General features: G+C 46.7%; 1 protein-coding gene and 1 long non-coding RNA gene across 3 annotated transcripts in view; one reads left to right on the top strand and one right to left on the bottom strand.

Moving 5' to 3' along the window:
- LOC106489851 (uncharacterized) overlaps positions 1–25,036 on the bottom strand; it is a 310,540-nt gene that overhangs the window by 44,135 nt on the left and 241,369 nt on the right. The gene's annotated exons all lie outside the window — the stretch shown is intronic.
- Positions 14,730–25,036, top strand: part of LOC106489849 (vascular endothelial growth factor receptor kdr-like) — a 147,194-nt gene continuing 136,887 nt past the window's right edge. For both annotated transcript variants that reach the window (XM_067304380.1, XM_067304381.1), the window contains exon 1: positions 14,730–14,920. In XM_067304380.1, coding sequence (XP_067160481.1) covers positions 14,857–14,920 — 64 coding nt within the window. In that variant the 5' untranslated portion in view covers positions 14,730–14,856. The remainder of the gene's footprint in view (positions 14,921–25,036) is intronic.

Genomic DNA, 25,036 nt, shown 5'->3' with positions numbered 1-25,036 from the left:
TGTACAATAGATAGACCAAAATCTCATTTTAAGGAAAGCCAGAAAGTCTGTGTCTGCTACCACGGCCTGAAGAATGAAGTGTTTATTACTTCTCCTTCTTCCAAGTCAGTGATAAAGTTCTAGTATGTGTTTGAAGGAAAAGGAGTCAGATTCCCCCGATCTCCTTACTTGCCTTCTGGCTTTGCACATTGGAGCTCTCCACATACACACATGTACACACAAAAAAGCTAGAATTTACCTTGAAAAAAACAAAAGCCTCCATTTGGCATATCCACTTAACTCCAAGAGCTTGGACTTTAAGGGAAGCACACTATAGTTGCAAGAGTCACTAACCCCAGAATTTCAGCTCTCCAGCATGAGTGCAAATTGCCAAACAAATCCAGGTTACTCAAGGTCCCTTAATACAAATGGATCCAACCCTGTCCTTTCACTCATTCTGGTATGAAAACGCATAGCCATTTCTGTCATGCAAATGCATTTTTTCCAACTCCTTCAAAAGCTGCAGGTAGAGAGGGCAATGTGCAACTTTGAGTTGCAGCCACTTCCCATCACAGGGCAAAGAAAGGAAATATATTTATGCATAGCTAATCTGTGGAACTCATTACCACGAAAGGTCATCAAAGTCAAGAACTCAGCAGCGCTGTAAGCACAAGGGGAGGACCCACAGATGACAAAACTATGTAAAAGCATGTACCAGTATGGAAATATTAGGCTGTAAGGTGTCTACCAATTAGCATTTGGCTCAGGAAGCAAATTGGCTCAGAGAGCAAAGCTCATTACAGGCAGATGGCTCCACAATTTTTACTTAATGGAGTTGTCTTTTTTCTCCGAGGTATGCTACAAGATACCGGCAAAGGCACAACACTGGATTTGGTATTGATCTCAGCCATTATAGAAATGCTTTTGTTTCTGTGTCTCAACAGGAATAGGTGTGTATGTCATTTGAAGAATATATATTTTATTTATTTCCCATCTCTCCATGCCCATTCTCCATTTTTATAGATCTATTGGCGCAGGGAGTCAGATGCTTCAGCAGATGAGGTTAACCTCTGGCCGTAAATTACTGCTCACACAGGAAGAAGTGGTAATAAAAAAGGAAACTACCACATCTACAGTGGAGGACAGCAAAGGCAGAGAGGCCAAGGGTTGCAAATAATAACGCATGACATAAATACACACAGAACTAGACTCAGTTGGGGCAGAAAAATCATTCTTACACCAAGAGAAATCAGCAACCTTCCCATTTTTTCTGGAATTTGCCATATAATGGGTTTCAGGGCCACTGTCACCTCAGAGAGACCCCATCATTGAGAACACATGGAGACTAACCACACACAGCTGTTGTCCAAAAAAAGAAAAGATCAAATAGTCTGGAGCATTGCTTTTATCTATCATATCATGCCAGAATAAAAGGCAAAATAACCCTTGACAACAGTGGTATGTCCAGGATAAATCAGAGCGAATGCATAGTTGAGTGCAGTGAGATGTCCATCATGATTTTTGTGTCAAGATTGTGGGTTCATCCCAGTCTGTGGCTAGTATTAATCTGTGGGATTTTATGTGTCCATCTTGAGTGTTTTTAAAGGCATGAGAAAGAGATAAACAACTACTTTATGAAAAATTGCCCTCCATGGCATCTCAGGTTGAGCTGCTGAGCATGGAGGGACTCAAAAAAGTCAGATAGGTCAACTGTAAGAAGGGAAGAGATAATGAAATGTTTCATGACTTTGTCTAGGGGAGACAGTGTTTCCAAAAGGGGCTTTTTTGCCGTCTTCATTTTGAGGTGCCATCCATAGGTGGCTTCTTACAGCATTCAGGCAAGAACACAGCACAAAGTATCAGCATGGGTAAAAAAGAAACCCAAAATAAACACAGTAATAAACATTCAGACACTTGGGAAATTTTTCTCAGAAGCTAACACTTAATGGAAAACAACTGCTTCAGTCTTTCCACTGGCTCCCTATGTTTCACTAATAGTTTCAAGAGGGCTTTTTGCTTTGCTTTTCCTCTTCTTTCTTGGGAGATGGGCCAGGAAACTCTCTACAGGTCTTCTAGAAGATATTATGGGTTCACAGGGGCCAAAACATTCCCCATACCAACGACTTCCATTTCGCAGACTTGGCCTACTTCCTCACTCCTTGGGACTTTTTGCTCAGTAGGTGCAGAGGAAGTTACTGCTTCTTTTATTAGCATCAAGTTAGAGACAGATGTCCACTAGAAAAGCTTTTAAAAAGGTGATAAGAGGATTAAAATTGTGGAACAGCTTCCATGTCCGCATCGGTTAAACAAACTGGGAGTTTCCAGCCTGAAAAATAGAAAACCGAGGGAGAGCATCAAATTAAACTAGCAGCTGGCACATTGAAAAGAAACCAAAAAAGATGGTTCTTCATAAAACTTGCAGTCATGGTATGGAATTTGTTGCTGTGGATATTAAAAGTACGCATGTTCTCAAGAGGAGAGGGGATCCACCTTTCCTTCAGTGTGCACCTTGTGGTAATCCTGGAAAGGATTACTTCCTTGCTGAATTCTTAAATGTCTCCAGTTTTAGCCACCAGATAAATGAGGATAATGAATTAGATGGATCTTTGATATGATATACTATTGATGGTCTTATGTTCTTAAAAGTTTATGTGCTAGATGAGGAAAATCACAGGAAGCCACTCCTCCTTTACCCATTCCTTTGTTCTGTTCCCAAATGAGTCTTATTTCTAATGAGCATCCCCAGGCGGGCACTGCCAGAGGTGAAGCAAGCAGCTAGTGAGTCTTAAACCTGACACTCTTCCCTCTCCTGTGCAGAAGCAGGAGGAATGTCTGAGGCCAAAGAAAAGATTTGCTGCCTTTCCACTCGAGCTGCACAGTCTTTGCAGCCACTGCAGTAGCCCCACGCTCCGATGTGCAGAGCAGTTGCTGGAGGTACGCAGGCAGCTGGCTGCTCCCATGCTGTTGGCTCTCCTCCTGCTTTCCAGCTGCTAAATTGCATTAAAAGAAGCTAGAGCTGTAATTTAATAACAAGTCTTTACGTGTAAGCAACTACTGTAGTTGCCAGATAGATGCAGCCCATGGAAATGAGGAAGCCAAGATATTCACCCGCAGAAGGGAAGTGTTCCCTGGACACTTTCACTATTAAATGAGATCCACGTTTTCTCTCCTTTGCTAGACCTTTTCCCCTGTCATGCTTTTTGTGGAGGGAGGGAGGAGTGACATCAAACATCACTATATGGTTGAAGCAGTAAATAATTCTTTACAATCATAACTTGTTTCTTTCCTATTCCAAAATCTGCAAAATCTCTGTTGCTCTCCAGGGCAATACTTACAATAAGCTATTGACAAACAGGATGGCAAAAAGCAAATATTAGCAGCTGACCCTGCAACATTTTCCTTGCTATTCAGGGGCATTGCTTTCTTGACTGAATGAAGAAGACAAACAGCAGTCAAATCGCACAGAATCAAAATAATATCAGAGCTATATGAATGTCATGACATTACTTGTCAAAGGGACATCAGAACTGCAGCTCAAGTTTCTAGGGTTAGGAGAAGGGATTTGAAGGATGCTGTAATTCAGCCACCAAACTGTAGCACTGTTTTTATGTTCATGGGAATAAAAGAAAAACTCTTCTAGAAGAATCCTATAGGCTTTAATACAGGCTAATAATTTTAGTCTAGAATTCTTGAATTATACTGCAAAAGTCTAGCGCAGATATCTCATTTGTTATTCAATTATATGGGATAGAAAGGCAGCTGGTATATACCAGCATAACTCTACTGATTTTGCCAATGTACACTAACAGAAGATACAGCTTATATATTTTTAAACAATTTCTATAAAACATCATTAGATTCCAACAGGACCTTGGTGGTTTCAAGCCTATTAAATTTTAATAAAGTGCATAAAATTGGCAGAAAGTACCCTCTGAAATGCTCTTTGTTACAGTGCTATATCAGCTTCCTTCTGCCAGATTCTGATACCTTTATGCATTTTGAATAGTCCCTTACTGCTGAAACAGTCCCATTGAAAGTGACAGCTTTTCTGAGACTACCTGAATGTACCTGCAATAGAATAACAAAAAACCTCTAAAGCAGAGTAACAGAACTGATGTAACTGGGGAATAGAAAGATGTGCTGAATCCTGTCCCCATGAGTACATCTCCAATACAATCACAGCTCTCCTTAGACAGGAGACACATTATCATTTCCAAGTGCTGAACCTTGCCTCTTTTCACATGAACTACCATAACTGCTTAATCGAGGAGAGCAAGTGTGACATTATTATCCAAAGAAGTACTTTCTCTCCAATTTGCCCCCGGGTCAAACCTGCTGCTCCCTGGAGTGTGGTTTTGCGGTATGTGTCAAACATATTGCCACAGAATAACACAACCACTTCAGATTGCTTGTGAAGAAACCCAAGGGGCAGAGAGCAATAGGGATAGGGTGCGTAGCCAGGGACGGGGCAGTAGCTAGGAGTGGACGGGCTGGCAAAACCGCGCGACTCGGCGAGGAAGGTGAAAGCACAGCACTACCTACAACAACAGGGGAAAGGCTGATGAGGTGGGATACTGTGAGAAGAAGGTCAGGGAGGAGGTGGTAGGGGCATGCACAGGACAGCATCGAAGCTGGAAAAGAAGGTGGTTGTGGGAGGCCAGCACAATTCAAGAAGAGCCAGGAGGACATGCAGGGGTACAGCACGCAAAAGCAGATGAAGGAAGGCAAGATAACACAGCTGAATGCAACGTAAGAGAGCTGAGAGGAAGATCTGCAAAGATGTGATGGGACCATGGAGAACTGGGGGAGAAACGAGATTTAGAAAGAGTCTTTTTTACTTTGGCTGACATAAAAACACCATCAAATCTTTCTAAAGACACTTTGCTGTCCGTGGTGGTGTCCATGCCCACTGGCTCCAGGGTGAAGCATCTGGCAAGCAGAAATAGGAGGCTCTGTCAGGAGTCCTGCAGGAAAGACTGAAAGGACAAGTGCCTTCCTTAGTGCTTTGGGAACAATGATGGGAAGGGAGTGGCAGCTTTTGGCTGGACAACCCCCCCGCCAAGCTGTGGTTCTGGCAGGATACCTCAAAGGCTCGGTTCCCAAAGCTGGCTCTTCTTTCAAAAGAAGTTATTGGTTTCATCCTTCTGAGGGCCGCCATTAAAATCCCTGTCCACCATTAAAATCCCTGTCCCACCTTTGCAGTGTCAGCTTATGAACTACAAGTAAGTCAGTGAAGTTTGCTCCTTTAAAAGGCATTTATGATCCCATAGGAATGTTATATGACTGCACAACGGCATGGAGTAAGGGTGACACACTGTGTGGACAGCGAGAAGTGCAATTCCTCCCCCCTGGCTCCCAACTTCTTTTGGTCTTTTTCTGAAATCTGAGTCTTGACTGAGGCAGGACCAAACGCTCCCTGTGGAGCTCGCTCATGGTCCCTTCCCACGAAGGGGCCGAGCCCTCCTGGCTCAGCTCCTCCCCAGATTAAGCCATCTCTTTCTCCTCGGTAGTGGATAAGCAGAGGCAATAAATCTGAGGATGTCCCTGGACTCTGGACAAGAAGAGGAGAAAGTTCTTCTGTGATTTACTAACTGTTGCCATGAAGCCATGAGTAATGAGAGATGAGTAGCTTTAGAACTAGCATTCGGTTAGCTGAAGACCATGATTTCTCTATTGCAGCCAGTGTGGGCTCTGCAGTGTGTGGAGAAATGGAGCAAAGAGCCATCTGGCTCAAGGAGTTTACAGCTAAAAGAATAAAGACTTAGCAGCAGTTTCATGTTTTGTTTGTTTGTTTTAAAACTGTCTGTGAACTTAACCTTCATCCGAAGAAAGGGCTACCTTACAAAAGAGAGGTTGCTGCGACCAGAGATCTCAATCCTAACTGCCAAACATGCCAGCCAAGAAGAGATAAAAGCAGAGACAAGAAATGTACAACTCAGTCTTTCAGACCCACCCAACTCTCATTTTTAAATCCTTGTTTTTTGTATTGAAAGCAGGCAAGAACGGCCCTTGCTGTTCCCACCTTTGTCTTTTACTGTGCAAAATCTCTGCAGTATTTTTCATTCTTCCTGATGCCTTTGTCCTCCAGAAGACAAAGAACCTGTGTACAAAAGAGCCCCGCGGCATTGCTAGGGATGTTTAGGCTTTCAAAAAACAATTGATTTGTTCCTTTAATGTTAGCAAATATGCTGTGAGATAGCAGGTGCCTGGCCTCTAGAAAACATAAAATTAAAAAAAAAAAATTAAGAAGTAGTAGCATTTTCTTTCAGAGATGGATGATTTTTGTGAGCTTCATCTGTTACTGAACATTATGCCACTGAGCACAGGCTCACGTAACGCACCAGGTTCAATTCAGCATGCTTGGAGCAGCCACTCTCATCTCCATGCCATGATACGATGGGCAACTGTAACAAGATCCTTCTCCCATTTAGCCAGACGGAAGTATTTTCCCACCTTGTTGGTAGATCTGTCTAATGTCTTCTGCCAGGATAAGACTCCGTGGTCAGGGTAACTACAGTATTCAATATCCAGTGTTACCACAGAGCCCGGAACACGGCTTTTATAAGACCCTTGTGTCTCAGGGATATACTCTTAACCTCACTTTACACACGAGGGCCAGAAGTGCAGCGAGACCAAGTGACTTTTCCAGGAACATACAGGTAGACTTTGGTGGAGGAGTAGCTTGACTCATGCTATGAAAGTGGAGGCTAATGCCCTAATCGCTGCATCATTCTTCCCATCTAATGCCTGACATCCCACTGAGTTTATGAGACTGCTGATGGAGAAACTTGGAGACGGAAGAGCAGCAAACAGGAAGAATGTGTTTGACTTCTTTTACAGGCAAAATAGCTGAATGCAGTCCCTGAGAATGGCAAGGTCTCGCTAGCTCTTTTTTTTTTTTTTTTTTTGTACAGGAAATAGCATCCAAGAAGTGTATATGTTATCTCTGAAATTCATGGCCCAGCCTGTGCTGGAAGAAGGGCCGGAGCGGGCTCCGCGGCCAGGGCGGTGACTCCCGGCAGACAAAGGGGAGCCTGTTGTCTCCGGCTGCGTGAAGCCCGCTCAGACGCGCTGGTCCTCAGCTCTATTCCTGGACTTGCCGCTGACTCACTCGGTGACCTTGCGGAGACTCTTACATCCAAGCCTCTCTGTCTGTAAAAGCCATCATGGTTTGCTAAGGTTGGACTCTATTCGAACCGTAGACTAAGAATAAATATGAAATATTATTTCTTCTGCCTTCCTTCAACACCTGCCCCCTGGGGCTAGTAGGATCTGGACAGACAGATGAAACTGTCCTACTGTCTTCTTATAATCTCTCTCTGCTCCCCATTCCTTAATTTTACACCTAACTGTGCCAATGAATCTTGTTTTCACAGCACACCAGGCTATCCTATCACAAGAGGGACACACAGTTGTGTTCAGGTAGCTGCTTATTTTCTTGAAGCACTTTGCATTTATAACCACAGCCTCTCACTGCGGCACTCGGTCCTCTTCAGAGTGTCCTTTCTACGCAGAGGTGGGCCTCGTTGAGAGGGTGCTGGATTTGCTCGCTGCTGGCTCCCTTCTGCGGAAGGAGTCAGGATGGGTTTCGTTTCTCAGATCTGAGATTCCAGCCCGGCTGCTGCTGCTGACCTAGGCAAGGACAAGGCATGATGCTTAGGGTTTTTTATTCACAATGTGAGACTCTGCCACTTTTTTAAAAAATTTGCGTGGTAAACAGAGTCTCTTTGTAATTTTACTAACACCACTGTGTTCTATTAAAGGTGAAAGGATTTTTTTATAATCTAGTTTACTCATTATTAGTTATGTTTCTTCATCTAGGGTCGGAGCCAAAACTCATTAGAGGCAGTGGGAATCCTCCCATTCACTCCCCTTGGCTTTAGCTCAAGCCCGTATTCAGTCCCTCTGTGCCCGGACAATGAAGATCAGTGATGGCAGCCTCGCTATCAGTGTCTTTGTGCCACCACGTTGGATTTCTAAAACCCGCAGCACAATGTCCATTTGTCTTTAGCAACTGCTTCCTTTCAGATTTCAAAAATAAACAAGTCCATGGAAGAAACATTTCTTTTGGCTCTGCACAGGCTGAAAGCTGATTGCAGACATTTTAATTTTGTTGGACAGTGTCTCTTTGATTCTCTCCGCCATCTCAGTACACCAGCCTGCTATTTTTGCCCCACAGGCTTGGCTGCACTGAGTCATGTAGCTTTGGTTTACTTTGGAGCTAGTGTAACCAGCGATAATCTCAGCGCTCGTCCTATGGAGACAAGAAGCATTTACTTGTGAAATCTAACAGAAAGACGGCAGTCCGACGAAAGCAGTGCTGAGCGTATTCTTTTAGCATATGCAACGGGAAGAAAGAAATAGTGCCATGATTAAGTAGGTCTCACATCACTGCAAGATTATCACATGCTCTGCAGCCGAGGGCCGGGCAGTGCATTAGCGCAGGATAGTTTAGCGTTGCTGGATGACGCGCGGGACGTCTGGGACCATCCTGGCCTTGCGGGTCAGAGCTGAAGGGAACGTCTCACGCCGCTGCAGGTGCTGCTCTACCCGTCTGGGAGTGAGGCAGAGCTTTTGCAGAGTTTTCTCCCTCCACTCCAGTTATTTGAATCAGCCAGGTCTCATTGGCGAACGTGCTTCAGAGATGGGAGCAGAAAGCTTCGCTATAAAGGGAATGTCCGCAGAGTCCCACGGAAGTGAACCGTGCTTCTCATTCTCAGCCCTAGTGGTAAGAAAATCCCAGTTTATCCCCAAAGAGGGAGAAAGAGTAAGAGGGAATTAGAATCCAAAGAAAAATAAATAAAACAAGCATTCTTGGTCACTCACTCTGAGGCCTACAGCTGGATGAAACCCATTTTTCTCACACTTTGAAGTTCACATTCTGGCTAAGGAAAACCTTTCACATGAAATCTGGCCTCTGACTGAGGAAGGTCATTGCAGTGAGAAGATTTGGACGAAGGTACCTCAAAGGAATGGAATATTCTTCTTACCTCAAATGCTGTGTATGGATGAAACCTGGCTCATGAAATTCTTCCTCGTTAGGTGGATATCTTTGTCTTTCTGCCACAGACTCCAGCAGAACAAAATCGTGATCAAACCCTCTGCCTGTCTGCTTTTGTTGATGGCTATTTATTTTCCCTCACATTTCTCTCGTTTTGTACTCTTGGCTCAGAAGTCTCTTTAGTGCTCCAAACCAGTTAATTCTTCCTAAGAGCCATATGGGCCCAAGGCCTAGATTATATTTATAAGCTGTAAGGATCTCCCTAGGCAGCCTCAGTTATAAAGGATTAGAGTCAAACAGCTACAAGGATGCTCAAAAACAACCTCAGAGCGAAAACACAAAGAGATGGAACATCACACATTTCCCCCCCTGTTAAAGTTTAAAAAAACAAACTACAGTTCAAAGTCATGTATAATGGGAGGTGAGTAATCTTTATCCTTTAATCTCCCATGTTTCCAGTGAAAGGATGAAATGTTCTGCTTTCCTCTGGTGTTTGAACACATATGTTTAAGCGGTGTTCTCAGTCAGGGCCCTGTGCTTTTCCACCACTACAAATACAAGGAAAATTGTCTGAGGGAAGAGCACCAGGACGGGCTGTGACCAGGGCTTGCACTGCAATGGATGCGGGCAGTGGGAAGCCTCAATGGGACAGCGAGGGAAGAGTCTGCCTGGATGCTAGGAAGGGATGGATAATAGGAATGAGGAGTTTTCTTCCAGTGTGACCTAACACTTTTTAAATAAAAATACAATCACTTGCAGTACGTTACTTTGTACTTTTGCTTTGTTGTTGCTATTAGAGTGACAGGTCTCCTCTTTCAGCCTTGCTTTGTGGCTTTGGGTGAATCGTTAAACCCTTTTTTGCCATATTTTCCCCTTAGGTATAAAAGAAAAAGGTGCCCTGAGACTCTGTTAATGTATGTGTAAGCTGCCATCCCACGGAGGAGCATCAAGTCATCAGAAACATGCCCGTGGCTCTGCTGGCCCCAGACCTCTTCCTATTAGTTTTCTAATTGCCTATGTACTACTACGTATTTGAATAAAGCTGTGCAGGAAATGTTTTTCCCAGTTAGAGAAACATTTTGTTCCCATTCAGTGTTTGAGCCAAATGGGGAGGGTTTGGAAGCTTTTTTTTCATTTTGTCAAAACAAATGAATAAGTAAGCAAACGTGTCTGCAAGAAACTGAACTCAGCGGCCACAGCGCAGCCAATAGACTTGGTGAGACCTCTCCTGCAAGACTCGGGAGATCACAGCACAGTTTTCTGATCTGATTCAGACTGAGGTCTTGAAACCGGCAAGCTGCAGGCAAAGGCTGGGACGGTGCTTTCTTTCCCCAGAACTTCCATCCTTAGCAGAAGTTATTCGAAACTGAGCCTTCCCACAGAAGCTTTCTGTTTTGATAACATGCCATTTTCCAACAAAAAATATTTTCATCAAAAAGTTCCCCGCCTGGTTTGGTCACAGACTGCCAACGTTAACTTGTCTCGAGATCCCCAAGGGACTACAGGCTACGCGTGAATAAAAGACAGCCTGACGAGATTGTGGAGAGAGGCACACCCAGCGACGGTCTTGCAGCTCTCCATGGGGTTAAGGCAGCTCTGCTGCGACAGAGAGCAGCTACCAGCAGCAGTACTCCTCATCTGTGTGAGGGGATCAGGTGGGACTGGCAACTTGACTCTAAGAAATGATGCCTGTATTTCTGTTTGTTGGGTTAGGGACACATACGCAGCCAGCTCCTTGATTGTCTTGGAGGATAGCACATGCCTCCAAGCCACACTATGTTCCCATCAAATAAATAATGTCTGAATTCATGGGACATGCATTGTTTTATCTCACAACAATGGGGTAAAGTGCAAGGCACACTAGCAATGTCATGCCTGTTTCCCATCATCTCTTTTGGGGGCTTGGATTTACAGGATACGAGACATGGAAGGGTGCCCAACCACAAAGAGCTCTAGGTACTCTCCGAAAAATGACAGAGAAGTCAACAAGGCACAGTGTGAGATGGAAATCCATGGGCCTGCCAACTCGCAGTTCTTAGAGGAGGTCACTGTCCTTCTCCTCACCTGCCACAGATTGCGGACAGAGAAAAATGTCTTTGAGTTCGTTGGCATGTTCTACTTGTTTCTCTCTTGCAGGCATGCAACAAAGCCCAGTTCTGGAAGCCCAGGTGAGTACTCACTAGCCTAGCATACAGCCATGAATCTCAGCTCTCGCTAACAAAAAAGGGCTAGAGCTGCTTTGGAGAGTACCTCTGTTTCATAGCACATGCCTCTGGTCAGGACTGTCTTGCTCAAGCTTATAGGAAAGGCTGTCTTTGGATCAAAGTGCCTCTACCTGAAGACACGGGGCAGAATTAGCCATCTAAAATATAGGCTCATGGGCTAATGGAGACAAACAAGCTCCTGCCAAGGAAGGTTCATAAAAGACGTGTTGCATAGATGGGATGAGTTGCCCTCCGGCAGCACCCATCTCTGCAGTCACAACACTGGGAGCCTATGTAACTAGCCTGGATTAGACATCTAAAACGTGGATGGCTACACTTAGATTTTACCTTTGGCTAAAGCTAATCCCAGCATGTAACGGAGGATGCTGGGCAAACCCAGGCCCAGCTCTGATCTACAGCCATGCCCTCCACTGGGTGTCCTAGGTTCACACTTACTCAGGACAGGCACCAACGGAGGAGCAAAACGCAGTGAAGGATTCTCCTGCTCAGGCACCGTCCCTTGTCACACTGGCAAAAGGAAAGGAGTATTGCATTTAGACCTCCATGTCAGGCCTGTGCCATCAAAGGATGGGAAGATACTTCAAGGGCTGGCCAAGCTGTATAGTCAAAGCCTCTATTTAGTGCAGGTCTCACAGACTACACTGCCAGGTACGCCTTGGCCCTACAAAACACAGGGCACTTTATCTAACAGAAGAGGCCATAGCTCTGGTATCCTGGCAAAATTCTGGTAGTTGTTACTCGCCCCCCAATCCATTAGCACTTCCAGCAGACATAGGCTCGCAATACCCGTGGGAACTGAAGAAGGGCTAGAAAAGGCCATTTCACTCCCAAATGAAATGCCACTAGCTTTGCAAAGGCACCTGGCAGTTGTATCAGTATGGCCATAAATGAATAAAGTAATAACAACAAGGAAGTGAGGCTCGCTAAGACATTTGTTATTAGTAAGGAGCGCTGAGGTCCTCGGGTGGTAGGGCTGTCATGGCAAAACGAGTCGCGCTATTATGAAGAGGTTATACTCCAGTTAGCATTGCTTTTTCCACCTGTACGGATGGAACCTGCTGCTGCGTTATGTACGTCTACTGTGCTTTGGAAAACTTTAACGAGTTGCTGCAGGTATATTAGCATGCTCAGGAACAAAACATGCCATTCTTACAGCCTTATTTTTGATTTTGCACGTTTCGGGGAAGAAAATAAAGAAATAAAATTAGTTCCCAGGATTATTTGGCCAGGTTCTGACACTGAATTCCTTGCAAAACTACACACTCATAGCACTGATCTCAATTAAAAAGCCAATTAAATTGATCAACAATTAAAAGATATGTTTGGGGCATCAGATAAACTATGCACAATTTACCAGCAGTTGGTCAAGAACAATAAATGAATTTTTGAATACCCCACTCCCATAAATAAAACATATACTGTAGTTTTATAGCTGACCTAGAATTTTCATTCTTCAGTTAAGCTTCTTATATGATCGGACTTTACTATCATCCATAATTATTTAAAAGACCATTATTGCAATACTGTTCTGGGGGGAGTTGTATGTTCTAAAAATTAATTTTAGGAATACAAAATGCATTTGTCATCTTGGGAATGATCTGGGCATTCATATGAAAATTAGCATTTGGTGGTGACACCTTGTGCCGTTGAGAACAGTGTTCCGGATTTAACACAGTGCATGAGAAATGATGCCTTGCAGTTCCTACGAGTCAGAATTATTTCAGTCTATTTTGCGTCCAGTTTGTTGTTTGTATTTGGGACGTTTCTACACCAGGTACCAATTCTGATCCTCTGATGTGCCCATGTTCCTTGCAGGCTAACATACCAGTTTGTAACTCACAGAACAGCACCTATATCTTATTTTGCTCTAGTGCACTTTGATGTAGCACGTGTACTTGCTACACGCGTTAAGAATTTAGAAGCACACTCAAAAGAGGCATGGGAAGCTGTGCAATGCCCTGACCACAGTTCAGTTTAAGGTCTAATGCACATGCTATCTTTCTCTGCTTCTTTTGAAGACAAACCGAGCTAGAATGAAAACAACAAAAACCCTGACATTCAGCCATGGGGGTTGGCAGTGCTTTACTCTCTGGCCGTAACAGGTCATTTAACCCCAGTGTCTCCGTCGTGGCATTATCAGGAATACCAGTGTGTGGGGGGAGCTGTGGCCTGCGTATGCAAAAAGCCACAAAACTGATGAGTGCATTGCAATAAGGACGGCACGGAATATCCATCCTGGGGAAAGCGGTCCCTCGCGTGGCCGGTGAAACCTCCCGGGATGCCCAGCACCGCCCGAGCATGGTTTCCAACAGAGGCGGACGGGGAAGCATCCGCATGCGCCCGGCCAAAACCGCGCTGCCTCCCAGCATCGGAGGAGCGCTCACCCCTGCTCGAGGGCTGCGGGGCCCGGGAAGGGCACGGGCGTGCGGAGAGGCTGGGAGCCACCGCGCGTGGGCGGCTCTGTTGACACCCAGCCGCCCGGAGATAACGCTTGGGTGACACAGGAGCAGCTGCCACGAACACCCGCGGGGATTAGGGAGGCAGCTGAGCTATGTCAGTAACAAGACCACGCATTCGGGCTGCCCGGACCGCCCCGCTCCAGCGAGCGGCTTTCTCTGGGCCCCGGGAGCAAGGGCTGAGCGGCGGCGGTGGCCAGGGAGGCAGCCGGGCAGCGAGCGGGGCTTCGACACCGGGAGCAAAACCTGCCACCGCAGAGGCCGCCTGTGCCCCGGGCGTCCCCAGCTGGGCCGGGCCAGTCCGTGCTGTCCTGGAGGCGGCCGCCAGCACGACGAGGGCCCCAACGGCGCTCCCGTCGCAGGGGGAAGGGGGGCGAGGCCGGCGGCCCCCCAAGGGACCCGCTGCTCGGCGGCTCCCCGCCGTGCCCGTCCCCGGGAGCCGCGGGGCCGCGGCGGCGCCCCGGGCAGGGCTGGCGGGGCCAGGTCGCCACCGGAGGCTGCCGGGCCACGCCGGGGCCCCCGTCGCAGGGCAGCGGCGGCTCGGAAAGCCGCGGCTCGGCCAGACGGCGGGGAGGGAGCGGGAGCGGGAGCGAGCCGAGTCCCCCCTTGCCTCTGCCGGTGACGTCTCTCCTTCCTCTTTTTTTTTTTTTTCCTGTCCCTATAAAGAATCTCGGGCTCGCACCGAGCCTCGCAGCCCGGCACGGCACGGCCCGGCACGGCCCGGCACGGCAGCCCGGCGGCGGGGGACGGCAGCGGGACAGGAGCCGCCCGGCGGGTGCCGGCCGTGCCCAGCGCCGCCCGCGCCGCGGCACCTGCGCCGCCCCGCGGAGCCGCGGCCCCGCCAGGCCGCCCGCGCCCGGCCCCGTCGCCAGCGCGTCCCGGCGGGAGGGGGGCGGGGGGCACGCGGCGAGGAATAAAGTTGGCCCGGAAAAAGCCCCCCAACGCCCGCGCCGCCAGGAGGAAGGACGGACAAGGAAATCCGCAGCGCGAGGATGAAGCGGTGACGGGAAAGAACACTTTAACTGGGATCAACAAGTGGGAACTCCGGCGCGCCTCGTCCGTCCCCTCCCTTCCCCGCGCCCGCCCGCCCGCAGCCGTTGACAAACTTGTTGCTGCAAAGAAAAGTTGTCCCTATCCGCAGACGGCGGCTCCTGCGCGCTGGAAGGATATAGCGGGCGCTCGCAGCCGCCCCGCCATGGTGCCCCGGGCGCGCGCCGCCCTGGCCCTCTGCGCCCTGCAGGCGCTGCTGCTGCTGCCAGGTAGGACCCGCTCGCACCTGGGGCTCGCGCGCTGCCTCCCGCCCGCCGCCGCCGCCGCGCTCCCGCCGCGCCGGGGCGGTGACAGCGCGCACCCCGCCCGGCGCCCCGCCAACCTGCCGGCCCTGCCCGCCCGCCCGCCCGGGGGCGCCGCGGAGGCTCCGCGGAGGGGGGGGGGGGGTCTCCCCGCCGCGGCACGGTGCGGGGCGGCGGGGGGGGGGCGTCCTGCCGCCTCCCGCGGAGGCGGGGGTGGCGGCGCCGCGCCGCGCCAGCAAGTGCGCGGGGGCGGCCGGCGCCGGCGGCGGGCGCTAGGTGGCGCCTCCCGCCGGGCGCGCGGGCGGGCGCGAGGCGCTGAGGCGGGCGCCGCTGAGGGGGGCGGCGGGCGCGCGAGGCGCTGAGGGGGCGGTTGGCGGCGCTGAGGGGACGCGCCGAGGGGGGCGGCGGGCGCGCGAGGCGCTGAGGCGCGCGGCGCTGAGGGGGCGGTTGGCGGCGCTGAGGGGGCGGCGGGCGGTGCCGAGGTGGGCGGGCGGGCGGCGGCCTCTCCTGCCGCTCTCCTGCCGCCGTCCCCTGGCCTACCCTTCCCCTCAGGCCTGGGGCAGGCGGCAGCATCTGGTGGCCCGTCACGGGTGGCCTCTGGGTCTCCCCGCCCGGGGCAGCAGGTCCTGCGGGCTCACAGCGCCCTGCTGCCTCGTCCCAGAGGGAGAACCAGCCTCACAGATCACCCTACGCAGCTACCGGTCCTCGCCCTTGGCTTTCCTCCGCCTGGGCTTCCCACCCTTTGCGTTCCCCTCCCGCAGATGTGAGGCACCCAAGGAAATCCCATCCAGTAGACTCCAATTAACTGGGTGCCCGGTGGGCAAACGATGAACTGACCCTGGAATTTCCCGTAACGAGTTTGCAAGGGCTTGCTAGCTCCAAATCAACCAACAGCGCTGGCAGCTGGGGTTTTATACTTCAAAGAGGTCAGGGTTTCATTAAAAGAGATTTGGAAATAAAGGAAGCTGTATCTTCAGGAAAAATCTCCTTGAAGTTTGTTGCACTTGAAGGACGTTTTTCTTCCACGTTAACACTTCTGATCCCCTTGAGGTTTCAGCATTTGGTTAAAAATAGCAACTTACAGGGCTTCGTGTCTCTGTGTGTCTCCCTGTCCAATGTGGGAGCATTTCAAGTTGCATTTGATCATTTGAAACAGAACTGAGGAAGATGAGGCTTCAAAAGCAGGAGCTGTGGTGTACCTGGGGGCTCCACACTGCTGCATGCAGGAGCGGGGGCAAACAGGCCAACTTAATTTCTTCATGAGACCTAATCTCTGAGATGTGTGGGTACGGAAATCACAGGCAAACGCCTACATTTTCTGTGGTATTTCCATTCTTATTCATGTGGTGTTTCTCTATTGCATTCTCCTCAGTATAGATGTTAGATTAGATTCTTTTCTCTAACGCTCATTTTAAACTGCTGGAAATGCACTGTCTTCCCTGGAGTTACTCCTGATTTTCACCAATATCAGAAAAAAGGAGGAAGCAGGTTAATGAGATTTAGAAGAGCTTTTCCATCTGCCACATGACTTTTCATTATTTCATTAAGCATGAGGATTTCATTGGATTACCATGCTATTCATTCATGACACTGCAAATTGTATAAGGGAGATGGTCTGTTATTTACTGTGGAATTTCTTCTGACAGTAATTCTCTATGATTTTCTTTGGGTAGTGAACATATTTGGCAACACAATGCTTCTTTAGCATATTATGTTTTTTTCCTAGTTTAATATCAAGAGGATAGCTTCTGGAAACACTGTGAAGCATCAGTGTCCTTGGTTTTCTTGGATTCATTCAGATTTAATGTATTCCTTCTGCAGAAACTCTTTGAAACTCTCTGACAAGCCCCAGCCCCAGTGAGTTTCATACATTCCCTATAGTATAGTTTCACATATTCCCTATAGTAACTCTCCACAGTTACATGTAGAATAAATAGCTTCGCCTGAGACAGTGCCCCAAAGGGCTTGTCCAACTTCTCCTGAAAAAACAGCAAATCTTAGAAGTAAGGAGCCCTCCACCAAAGATGCTCTAGCAACCATCAGTAGAAGTGTCCAGCTTAACCCAGGATAAGGCAGTTCCTTATCAGAATGGGTATCAGTACCTTGACTTGCACCTGGCATTAAATAGGAAGCTAGTGCAGTCCGCAGAGAGTTCCTGTAATGTGCTCCATCTGGCTGACACGTGCAAGAGAGCAGCCAGCTGCATGCTACACCGGTTTTTAAAGGTCTGAATAGTCTGGAAAGGTTGCCTGAGAAGGCATATTACAGAAATCCTGATGAGTTTCATAAAGGCTTAGATTACCGTGGACATTTGTGGATCAGAGAGATAATAAAAAGTATTTGGCAGAAGGCAGAAAGCGTGTCTTGCCACAAAGTGTTCCTGAGAATCCAGGATGAAGTGGAGCACACGCAGCGCAATTGCTACTGAAGGGGGTAGGGGAAAAGTCTGGCTACCCCCATTTCAGTGTTGACTTTGTTCCTTATTTGCCAGCATTACTGTCCTAATACTTTTAGTCCTAATAATTCTGGAATTTGATCCAGACTCACATCCACATCAGTGCCAGGCACGGAGAGGGCAGGGAGAAAGCCGTGTCTGCATCTGGTGACAAAGAAAGGCAGACAGGCACATCGCTAGCTGTCCCTCTAGGCAAAGGCTGATGATGGATTTGGAAGCAGCATTATGGATGTCAGACCTTTGTCCATCATTAGGAAAAGATAATCTGTTAGCACAGTCTGTGTGTGCCCTAATTAGGCTGGAAGCCAAACTGAAACAGGGCCAGGAAGTCAGAGGATTCTAGATAGCCCTGATGTTGTGGAGGTATTAACTCCTCAGTCACCTTTTCCTCAAAGTTCATCTCCAGCAATGGATTTAATGAAACGCTGACTTCCCAAGGCACAAGGGGGGATGCAAGCCTGCATCTATCCTGCAGGCTGTAGGTTGAACCTTCTCGGGGAACTTTGTGGACTAAATTAGGCAGAGTTGCACTGAAGAAGTTGAATCTGATTCATATCCAAACAGTTTCTTCTGCAATGCAGATAGAGGGTTTTGCAACTGTGAAGCACATTCGCCGGGGTTGCTGAGTGAGGGCAGCCCGAGGGATACCTCCCTGTTCAGGACTTCCCAGGTGCCCAAGTGAAGGCAACTCTTAGCTCTTACCAAATCTTAGCAAAGGAGTTTGAGTGCCTTCTCCGTGTGTGTTAGTGGCTGATTGCAACCATTGTGTCCTTCTGCCTTGCTGGTCAGCAGATAGTGGAGGCTGCCTGGGTATAAAAGAAGAACCAAAAATGTTTCAGAATTCCTGAACTGATGCTGGAGGATGGAAGTTAACCATAGCTATAAAATTCATACAGATCAGCGGATGGTCTCCTGCAGAGAATTCCTAACCTATGTGGCTCATTCCATCCTTGTGGGTGTTTCGCTGCCTTGGGTGGCTGTGCAAACTTCATCCCAACAATTTCCTCACTCTTTATAAAAAAGAGCTTTAAAATATCACAGGAATCTTTAAATTTCCTAAGACAGTTCTACAGGTATCATGAAATTTCTTATTACTTTTTATAGTACTAGTTAGAGTGTTTCTGCTCAAGACCTTTTCTGTAGTAACTATTGTGCAGATAGCAACAGCTGGTCCATGTTTTTGGTAGGGAGTGGATTGGTTAAAAAGAATTATTGACACTGGCAACACTTTATATCTTGCACGGAAAATTTAGTGCCTTTCACCCCCTGATGTTATCATCAGAAAAAAAGGTTTTTAATATATTAGCAGTCCAAATAACTTTTTGGAGAATTGAAATAAACTCAGTAATTTCAATGATTTAACACTGAAAAACTAACAATATTCAAGAATAAAAATTAGGACCTGCCTGATCCCTTTGAAATTAAAGCAAGCTTGAAATTAATTTTTTTTTCATTTTGCAACATCTTCTACAGATAAAATATTTTAGGAAGGGCAATTTATCTTCCTAACATATACGTTTCAAATATGCCACATATCGGTAGCTAAGTCAACTCAGATTCTTCTTGGTTTAGCGGCTAAAGTAATCATTGCATGTAGTGAGGAAGACCACGCTCAGTGGTACAACGTTGCAAAGTGAAACGCACTGCGGGTATGTTTTTGCCTTTCCTTGAGGCATTCAGTGCTGGAAACTTGAGGATCAGATAGCTGACAATATGGGCTGTTGATCAGTTCTAGTAAACCAAAAATCTGTCTCTTAATTGATGTTATTTCTAAATATTTGCTTTACTATGGGAAAATGTTATAAACAGCAGAGAAAACTTCTTTTAAGCTTGTGATATATGAGCCTCTCTGCCTGAAGCTGCCACATTCAAACCAACTGGAAATCTCTTTACGCCAATTAATCTATTTAAGTCAAGGAAAAAAATGTAAAGTATTTCTGAATACTTCCCTAACTTCTAAAAAACAGCATCATACCCAAAAGAATACTGAGAATACAAACCAGATTGTAGCAGGTTCTGTACAAGAACTTCATATCCTATTTTCTTTAAAAATTTCAAAAATATATCTCTCTACACATTTCCCCTTTGCTAATACGTATGAATCAAAACAAGAGCAACAAGGTACATTTGAGTTATCTCTGTCCTTTTATAGGTATTCTGAATTGTTCATTTTACGATGAAGTACTTGCAAAAAGCAATAGCTCAGTCTACTTCAGTTTGAAGTAATATATCAACTTGAGCCATAGATGAAGTATTTATGTTGCTAGTAGGTTTATGCACAGGTGAAAAGGTTTGCAACAACCACAGGAGATTTCTTCGGTACAGTCAGTGATAGGTGATCTGTTTTCTTCCTAAGTTTGTCTTCCAAATTGCCAGCATGATTTGAAGGAGGGTGAAAATCTGCCATATGCCGTATACCCTCACGGAGGTGAAACGTGTGTTTTGCTTCCAAAGACATTTACAAAGTATATGCAGCAAGAGCCACTTGATCATCAGCGAAGGGCAGGATGAACAAGGAAGCTGCTTTCGGTTTACGCTGCAAAGCAGCTTAGGGGCAGCAGCAGCAACCTAAATACAGGAAATTTCCAGGAGGCAGAGTTTGACTTTCACAGTGAGAGTCTGAGACGGACATTGAGGCTTGGCCCTGTTGCAGTTCACTTGGTTTGACATTTCTTCTGATTTTCTCCATTACTCCACCTTTGTTTTTTCTCTAGACTGGCCAGATGCCATTGGAATGGGAATTACAAATGGAAATAATTAAAAGATGGTTGGAACATCTAAACAACAGCTAGGAGCAAAATAGGTCTGTCCCAAACACTGTCCTTCAGCACCCATCCCAAATGACTGACAGGACGCTAGGGCTCCCGAGGGCTGATCATGACATTCTTGTTCCTCCGGTCCTCACCCTTGGCCAGAGCATCTAACTGTAGTCAACCACAAAAAAATAGGCTGCATAAATAAACTGGCATAAAACCTGTAATAGAGAACTGATCTCCTCATTAAGTTAGACACTTCTTTTTCTTTTTAAGGCCACAGAGAAAATAGCAGAACCTGCCAAAATCAACCAGCCAAGGTTATTATCTGGAAATGGCATTTAATGTAAGCACACATGCTTGGAGCTTGCCCCAGGGAGCAGAACTTTAGCAGCAGAGAGCTTGCAATCACCAGGAGCAAGGCAAGATTAGAGCAAATCATTTGAAGCAAGGATTTTTGTATGAGAGGTGTGATCTTAAAGACTCATCCATGAGCTGTTTTCCTCAAGTGGGGAAGGAGAAAGGTTGAGAGCAGGTGGGGACTCTGATCTTATGAGACTGTGAGGAGCAACACTGATTGCTGCCCATTCTGTACAAATTGCACGCTGCCTGAGTGCTGAGCACACTCGGGAACCCCGGCTCGCCTGAAACCGTGTATTAGCATAAATTCGGAACCGAACCAGGCAAATCTTGTGACTGCTTTTATGACCTGATTGCACCTCCTGCATTTGCCAGTAAGTGGAATATAAAACTGGAAGGAATCTATTGGATCAAGTGCAGTCCCCAGTTCACGGATTTGAATCTGGTGCAATGAGGCTTGTCTGCGCCTTAGCCGAGGCCGGGTTTGCAGGATGAGCAGGCATCACTGGCATTACACCGTATATACCAGAGTGACTATCTCAGCCCTGTGCTTTCAAAAGCTTTGAAAATGTAAGCAATGAATTCACACAGCGAGGGCAACTGTGCTCCTAGTCTGTGCAAATGTTGCTATCTTTGTATTAGGCTGTTACTAACGGTGTAATACAACTATGTGCTCTGATGGATAGTGAATCGAGTCTTTGAACCGTTTTAAGAGGCAGTCCAATACCCTCGTCTCCAAGTCCTTGGATTAGTCTGTCTTTACAGCACATACTTTTTGTCCTCACTACATCCTACGTCCCTCTGGTGCTCTCTCCCCCCCTTTCCTGAATGTCTCCAAAACTCCCCTCGGGGCTCAGGATTCCTAGAATTTTTACATTACAAAAAGCCAAGAGGAATTTCTCAGCCCTGCCACAGCAGGGGTCTGCACAGTTTCTCTGCCCTATACCAAAATAAATTTTGCCTTTTAAATTGCACCTGGTGCAAAGATCTGGCAAGCCAGGGTGGGATTGCCTAAGCTCTGCAGCTGAATCTCTTCAGTCTTCTGCAAGCAGAGGCACTACGTCTTCATGCCGTACCGAGCTTTACAAGATGCAGTTTCTGCAAGCCCCCAACAGTATGTACAGATGCAAAAGGAGTCACAGCAAGCGGGTGCTGTGCTTGTAACCAATGCTCAGGGCTGTTGTTGTGGCTCTGAGCAGTAAAGCTTTTAGCACTGAGAAGGAATTCTTGACATTACTGAGCAAGAAGGGAAGAACCTCGTCTAACCCTTCAGCTGATGAAAGGCTGCACAAACCAGTTCTCCTTTGTGCCCTGACGGGAATGGCAAAAGCATATGGTCCCCAAGATTTCAAAATTCAGCCAGAAACTAGACTCAGGCCCAGAATGTAAAGGAAATATATGGACTAGCCTTCTATTTTCAGATCACTTGCCTTTGTCCTCTGCATTTCCACATAGGTTTCCTTAGATCTTCCTGTGTTTTTGTGAACTGTGGGAACATGATTGCCAAGGAAATAGAGAGGGGAGTTTTCAGCCTTGCTGGGATTGTTCTTGATTTGAGGGTCAAGGAAGTTTGACCTAGTCATTACCTGTTCCATTTTTTAAAAAAATCTCCATGAATCTAAAACACCTCAGCCAAAATGTTTGCTTCCTTAGAGCCTTCAGCTCCGAAATTGCGCACCTTAAATTCTTCCTCACAGATACATTAAGGTCAGTTTGCAGGAAAAACACCAACCACCATGGGGATACTTTGCCTATTCCTATATAGTTGTGAGCGAAATGCGATGGCCCATATTGTTCAGAGAGGTAATGCACACAAAAATACACCCAAAAGCAGCTGTTCTGTAAAGGATCAGTCTTGTGTGTGGTGTTAACTCCTTTCTAATTAACTGAAATCAGTGCTGAATACAACAATGTGGGCACTCAGACCAAATGCAGAAAACCTTTTCCCCCTGTTTTCTAGATAGCCTAGTGCAGGTTTGGGCCCCGCAGATAAAACAATTTAGGAGTGAAAGCAATTTTCTTTCCATGCCTGGAAAAGTGCAGCTGCCGATGTGGATGTGGAGCCTCCCAGAATCCCAGTCCTGATCCTAGAGTCCCTCACAGCTCCTCAGAAGGGCTTAATTTGGCCCTTTGGAGCCATAGGGATCATGCCTGGAAGTTGATATTGAGCCTGGCCTTCCCTAGCTTTTGGATTTGGTTGCATATGGGATGGTGTTTCAGACCTTTAATGCGCTGATGCCTACCAAAACATGTCCTTCAGGACTATAAAAAGTGTTTTTTCCCCTCCACTTCTTCAGTTGTTCTTCCAGCTGCCTGAAGCTGCCTCCCAGAGGGGCCATAACCCATGCCCACACAGTAGCATTTGGAAACCCTGCTTGTGGGCAATGCTAATTACAGCGCGCCTTCATGCAGGAAATGCCTGTTGGAAGAGATTGCCCAGAGCCCCGAACAGGAAGACGTATGTGCCTGTGTTTGAAAGGAGGGAAGTAAAACACTGTGGATCATAATTTGCCAGCCTCAAGGTCTCTGTCTTTCCTTGCAGAAAAATAAATCCCACAGGTGCACAATATGCAGTGTTGTCCAGCGCTGTGTCGCTAGATCCGTTCCCCCCTCTCCGCTTAGGGAACTGAACCCGCTCCGATCCTGGCCACATCTAGCCTGAGTCGATACTGTCATGGCTAGTTTGCTCGGCAAAGATAAGGGAACTTCATGAACATGCACTGCTTAAAAGGACAGGTACTGCCTTTGCTCCTCGGCCCATGAGGAATGATCAGAAGAAATAATAATGCGGCGCCCAGGTGTGGGGAAAAATGCTTTTCCCAGGCCTCTCTGTAGATACGTGTGAGGCAAAGAAGTTATATCAGCTTTCACTGCGTGACACAGCAAGACAAAGCTAAACAGCAAATTTGGCTGGTTAAAAGGGTTTTATACTGTTACAATTAGAGGATGATTCAAGTGAATGTAAACAATGATGTCACCCTGAGAACCTTTTAAACACATTTTAAGCTATTACATGGTGTGAAGCAGAGAGAATCAGCTAACCTTTTGGCCTGCCACATTTTTCCTATACAAATGGATGATGTCTGGATTATTTTCATTTCATGTTCCTGCATTTGGGACAAGCTTTGCTCTCAGCTACATCAGGTTAAAACTGTAGCTTGGCTGAAGACAATTGCCTGTCTTTGAATTTACCTGACTGAGAGCATTTATTTTATTATGGTTGTTTATAAATTTTGTGGTAGAATCTGAATGAGAAAAGCACAAAGTATGCAGTCATGAGAGCAGCTTTCAGTGAGTGCTTTTCTCATTCAGATTCACATTTTCGTAAGGACGAATAGCAGTTAGGACAAGAGAGCAGGGTTTGGCCCAATAGGACTTAGCAGAGAAAGCAATTAAACTGCAGAATCATATGTCAGCATGAAGGGAGCACAGGATGCAAGAGGGGAGGGATTCCCTGGGGCAGAAGCTCCTTTGGCTGTAATCTCAACGCACTTGGCCCATCTCACTTTGAAAGCGAGCCGTCGGGTTTCTCATCATCCCACTCAGTGATGAGTTCTCAAAGTCCAATGATCCTGCAGGTCTCTGGGAAAGGAAAGCCCAGCTGTTACCATGAAGCTGCTAATAACTGTGTTAACAGTTTTATTCCTTAATCCACTGATACGTCAGGTTCTGACTGTGCAGCGAGGAAATAAACCCAGTCTTTGGTATGATGTATTTTTAGGTTTGGAATTGCTCCTGGTGTTCCAGGCTGTGCTCACATTTGGATTGTTTTCTCATGGCTTTCACACCAAGTAAAATAAACAGTGGTAGCTTCATTCTCTAGGTCACTGTAGCTCTGTACATTTTGCCTCATGTAAAATGCAGTTTAGCTTGGGTAATATCACCCTGCCCTAATGAAAGAGAAGTGCAGGTCAAACAAAATGGCCCAATATGACACAGTTCCTCAGATGGAGGAGCTGTCGGGGCAAGGAGACTTCAGGATGGTGGCAGGTTGCTGAGTAGGGCATTTGAAAAATTCCCCTCATCTGACTCCAGACAGTACTGTGAACTGCAATCCCCATCAGGAGATTTTGTCATTATGTTGGCAGCAGGATGTATACAAGGCTGATTCCTGCTTCTTAGCGTTAGACATGACTTTATTTAGGGATGCTGTCTGATCCATACACTTTTCAACCAGAAAGACCAATAGACTTGGTTATTCATATGCTGTGGCCTATATCAGGAGAAAACTGTTAGAAAGACTGGGGTGGGGGAACCTAGAAAGACCGCTAATAAGATCTGGGTTTTCACAATATATTAATTAGAGTGTGATTTTTATACCAAGGATAAAAAACGCTTGATTGTCTTGTAGTTTGTCTTTTTTCTGGTTGTATACTTTACATTTGAAATGTAATGTTCAAACTTGCATGGTGAAATTCCATAATTAATTTAATTTAATAAATTGATTTTTTAAATAAATCATGAAGGAGTGTAGTGTGCCTTCTCCTGGTTACTGAAGTTGATCTCTGTTGAAGC

This window comes from Apteryx mantelli, chromosome 13, assembly GCF_036417845.1.
Source record: "Apteryx mantelli isolate bAptMan1 chromosome 13, bAptMan1.hap1, whole genome shotgun sequence".
In the NCBI taxonomy this organism is placed as follows: domain Eukaryota; kingdom Metazoa; phylum Chordata; class Aves; order Apterygiformes; family Apterygidae; genus Apteryx; species Apteryx mantelli.
The sequence above is the reverse complement of the archived record's forward strand: the minus strand, read 5'-3'. Positions and strand labels throughout refer to the sequence as shown.